The sequence below is a fragment of the Nematolebias whitei genome, chromosome 4 (assembly GCF_014905685.2).
Source record: "Nematolebias whitei isolate Nwh7 chromosome 4, NemWhi1, whole genome shotgun sequence".
Classification (NCBI taxonomy): Eukaryota; Metazoa; Chordata; class Actinopteri; order Cyprinodontiformes; family Rivulidae; genus Nematolebias; species Nematolebias whitei.
Window position 1 is genome coordinate 5,447,585 of NC_056501.1, and position 4,830 is coordinate 5,452,414.

At 52.4% G+C, this 4,830-nt stretch overlaps 1 protein-coding gene across 1 annotated transcript in view; it reads left to right on the plus strand.

Moving 5' to 3' along the window:
- Nucleotides 1–1,736: 1,736 nt before the first annotated feature.
- The window catches only part of spry1 (sprouty homolog 1, antagonist of FGF signaling (Drosophila)), a 7,810-nt gene continuing 4,716 nt past the window's right edge, over nucleotides 1,737–4,830 (plus strand). Inside the window, exon 1 of the mRNA XM_037675621.1 lies at nucleotides 1,737–3,190. Within this exon, the coding sequence (XP_037531549.1) occupies nucleotides 1,740–2,816 (1,077 nt within the window). The 5' untranslated portion in view covers nucleotides 1,737–1,739 and the 3' untranslated portion in view covers nucleotides 2,817–3,190. The remainder of the gene's footprint in view (nucleotides 3,191–4,830) is intronic.

Genomic DNA, 4,830 nt, shown 5'->3' on the forward strand with positions numbered 1-4,830 from the left:
AAAATACAGACTTTAAATTAATTAACCAGGGAGTTCTTGCGTCACCATTAGTCCCAGTAACCTCACTCACTCAAACCATCATTCAGAACGCGCAGTGGAAAGCCGTTCCACCTTAAGAGGCGCGCGCACCTCCCGTCGGGCCGGCCTTCCACATCTGCCCAATGAATCAGGAGCGGATGCGGTGTATCCTGTTTCAGTGCGTGAATGGCCAATGGGAGTTGTCTTGTGGAGCAAACACTGCGCGCTGCGTCTCCATTCATTCAGAGCTGAGGAGGCCCGCAGAGCCGCGCGCACCGCCGCGCACCGCAGTCTGACCCGAGGACGCACCGCCGTGCACATTCTCCGCAACAGCGAGGCCAGCGCGGCTCTCCGCAAGCAAGAAGGAGCTCGTGGATCTAATCCTGCTTTGTGCGTTTTGACGCGTTTTGTTTGGTTCGGAGCGCAGCTCGGCCTCCTGCGCGCGCGCGCGACAGCAGCAGCAGCTCCTCTGGAGACTCCGCCGTGGATTTACAAAGCGAGACCTCGGGACAAATGCACGCGTGACCTGCGCAGAACTTCTCCTCCCAGACAGCAGAAAGGAATAACCCCGGGATCCCCTCGAGTCTGGATTAACACCGAATCATGCGTTTCACCTCGTAGTCCGCGCGTGGACGCTCATCGGCCCCTTCCTCTGTGGATGGAGTTTTGAGAAAGTGCTGGATGGATTCGACGCTGTGGATGATTGCATGTAGGTGAGCACGTGCTAACAGCTGTAATTCTGCTTAGTTTTTGCCTTTGCAGCCTAGAAGCGCTTTTTATTAATTGATTGATTGAATTTTATTTTTGTGGCGGAGTTGCACCAACAAGCTCCGGGTTTTTCCGCACGAGCTGAACGCTCGCGCCGGCTGGGAGCCTTTATGATCAGTTGATGGATTCCCGTGCCCGTGTCTCCCCGTGTCTGAGCTGTAATGAGCTCCCCTCCCCCACGGCGGCTGTTTCATTCATAAGTTCCTGTTTGGAGCCTCCAGGTTCTGAGCGCGTCCCGTGGACACGATCTGCTCCGTTCACTAGAAATGAGCCTCAAAGCAGCTAAATGTTTGTTTGTTTGTTTGTTTGTTTGTTTCTGGGTTTGGTTTCTTTCCTGGAGCTTCTGGCTCCAGAACATCCTGGTTGCAAACGCGCACGTTCTATCAGTCCAGTTTGTTTCTACAGCACCACATGAAGTTGTCTCAGAGCGCTGAACAGGAACATTCAGTAAAATGATCCAATGAAGCAGATTTAACCCTTCGACTTTGTTTTTCTCCAGTCCGGTCTGACCTGCCGGTTCTAAAGCCGTCCTTGTTTTTCCAAACCTGCGTCTCGGCGTTGGGACAGAATACTAAGTGAGGCCGCTCGTTTGGTTCCCTTGGATCGTGTCCTCGCTGCATTTAAATGTTAACTAGTCATAGAAATGGAAATGAGGAGGGGAAGTGCTTGCAGGGCCCGCTGAAGTTTGGATGTGTGCGTGCTGAGCAGAAGTTGTTAATGGTCAACTTCTCCCTGGTCGTCTCATAAAACCGAATCCAGAGGGACGCGTTGTTGACGGAGCGACCAAAAATCAACTGTAAACGTTAAAACTCGGCCGTGCACGTTGTTGGAACGATCGTATTAAAATGTTGAGACCTCGGAGTGACTGTTTGCCTGATCATGTCTCTCCTTTGTCTCCCCCTGTTCCCCCCCCCCCCCCCCCCCGCCGGTTTTCCCGTGCATGCCCCCGGTGAATGTCGGAAGTGGTGATCCCCCCCCAGATGGAGCTCCAAAGTCAACATGGCCCCGGCGGTTCATTAGTGGTGATCCAGCAGCCCTCCCTGGAGAGCCGGCAGAGGTTGGAGATCGAGCATGCGGCCATTCTCTCCCTGGAACAAATCAAGGCCATCCGCTCCAGCAACGAGTACACGGAGGGGCCTTCGGTGGCGCGGAGGCCCCCTGCGCCCCGCATGGCCCCCAGGCCCCAGGACAAGCAGGAGAGGACTCACGAGGTCATCCTCGTCAACGTGAACAACAACTACGAGCACCGGACGCTGGGTCACCACCATCCTGGGGGTGGCGTGGTGGTGGTGTCCGGCGGGCCTCGGGCGCCCGGGCTCAGCCGCTCCACCAGCACAGGAAGCGCCGCCAGTTCAGGGAGCAACAGCAGCGCCTCCTCCGAGCAAGGACTGTTGGCCCGCTCGCCCCCTACGAGGCCCGGCGTGAACTCGCAGCACCACCGAGCGGACCGGCCTGTTCGGACTCAACCTAAACCCAAGAACCTTCTGCAGCCCCACCAGGACCCCCACTCCCACCAGCCCCCACTCGAGGCTCCGCTGAAGCCCCAGGGCAAAGGGAAATCGGACTTGTCGGACGGTGGGGCGGTGGCCGCCGCCCGGCACCAGTTCATCTGCGAGCGCTGCGGGAAGTGCAAGTGCAGCGACTGCACGGCCCCCAGGAGCCTGCCCTCGTGCCTGGCGTGCAACGGCCAGTGCCTCTGCTCGGCGGAGAGCGCGCTGGAGCACGGCACGTGCATGTGCCTGGTCAAGGGCATCTTCTACCACTGCTCCAACGACGACGAGGGGGACTCGTGCGCTGACCACCCCTGCTCGCTGTCGCGCTCCCACTGCTGCTCTCGCTTCCTGTGCATGGGATTAATGTCGGTACTCTTCCCCTGCCTGCTGTGCTACCCGCCCGTCAAGGGCTGCCTGAAGGCGTGCCAGGGCTGCTACGACCGGGTCAACAGGCCCGGCTGCCGCTGCAAGAACTCCAACACTGTGTACTGTAAACTGGAGAGCTGGGCCCAACAGACCCGGGAGAAACCCTCCTGATCCCGTCCCGTGGTTTCGAGCGCACAGGAGACTTCATGTGGATCATATGACGATGATGATGCTCACAGATCTATCAAACGGTCTTAAGCACCTCTCGCCCAACCGTCCTCCTGGCTGCAGAACAGTGCGGAGCTAAGCAAAGGAAAACCACTCGACCCCCCTCTGGATCAGGACCGTGTTTTTACAGACCAGTGTTTGCCTTAATCGTTTCTGCGCCTGTCCAGCTCCTCGTTAACACTATTTTTATACAAATGTGGAAACAAACAACTTTTTCTTCCGTTTCGGGCAGTTTCTGCCTCGCACCAAATCTGTGAAGGACGATCTGAGGCGATGATGTAGCTGTTGGCGGGTTCTCCGCGCTCCCCCCCCCCCCCGTGTTCTTCATGTTGCGTTAGCTAAAGCACATTCATCTCGTCGTGTTCTCCGCGCCCACTCTCACACGTTCCGTGGCATTCTCCCATCTTGTTCAGTTTGTGTACATTGTTTGCTCCATAAGAGGAATTTTGGCTATTTTTAAAAGAAAAGAAATGTCTTGTTAAACTTTTTTTTTTTTTTTTTTTTTTGGGTCGTTGTAAAAAGAATATTTATTATGTGAAGCTCTATTATTTTATGATATTTATTGCAAGAGACAGTCTTAAATTTACTCATGTCTGAATATAACAAAATATCAAATACTTACTGAGAAATTAAAGGGTGGCACAAAGAAAACTATGTTAACTTTAATGCAGAAAATATATTAATTAATGAAACGAGCGCTGCTGTCTGGTGTCTTGATTGCTCGTTAACCGTCGCTGAGCTTGAAGGTTTCTGGAGTTTGAGCTCTGGTGAACAGCAAGTCACCATTTGGTGTGTGTGTGTGTGTGTGTGTTCGTGCTGGGTGTGGAATTTGTGGCAGAGGAAACACAAACGGCTTGTAGCTGAAGATCAGCTGAATGTTGACGTTCTTCGGGGTTCCTTTGCTGCGGTTCTCCTCAGTGAGCCTGAAGTTCAAACGGTGCAGGTCGTTGAGGTGTTTGGACCCAGAGCGGCGAGCCGTGCGCTCCCCGAGCTTTCACGCAGCTCCACCGGGACACAAACTCCCAAATGGTCTGGGGCGAGCGTTACGAGGAGCCACCTGTTCAAAGATCATAAACCGAGGCCATGAGTGCTTTGTTTTTATGGCACGGCCCCCAGCACTAAAGGGGGGGGGGGGATCCAGCCCCACCCAAACCCACATCCCTCCCCCTCCATTTGGTCAGCTCTTTTTTTGTTTGTGAATTTATCACTTTGGAAGTTCAGTGACCCCCCACCCCCTCGTAGCCACCGAGTTACACACACTTCTACACCTCCAGGCCCGGGGGTGGGGGTGGGGGTGGGGGGGATGACATCATCATTGGAAGTTGGTTGGTTGGTCACGTAAAGCAGTCTGCAGATTGTCTTGTCGATGGTTAATCTGTTAAATTATGAAACTTTTACCCAAAGAAAGAGCTGAAGGACTAAAGTCAAAGGATGGCGACGTCCGGGGGGTGGGGTCAGTCGTTCTCTCTGTTCTTTCAGAATCTTTGTCACACAAAATTAAAATCATACAGAGCTCCATTCACTGCAAATAAAAATAGATTTTATACATAAAAAATCTGAAAGAGGATTATTGTTAAATAATTCAGTATAAAAGCAGATTCTGTGAAATCGACAGCCTCGACAGGCGTAGAACAGTTTGACAAATCTTAACAAAGTTCAGACAATAATCCATCAGAATAATCTAAAGTTCAGTCAGGTCAATAATCCAGCAGAATAATCTAAAGTTCAGTCAGGTTTGTTGTTGACATCCAGAACTTTAGCACGTGCACATCACAACAAACTGGTTGATCCACTATGAGAAGGTGAAATTTATAAGACTTGAGTTTGTTGCAGCTCCTCAGACTGAAGAAGTCTTCTGGTTTAAAGATGAAACGTTTCAACAAAAAGAATCCATCCAGAGGACCTGACTAAACTTTAGATTATCCTACTGGATTATTGACCTGACTGAATTTTAGAT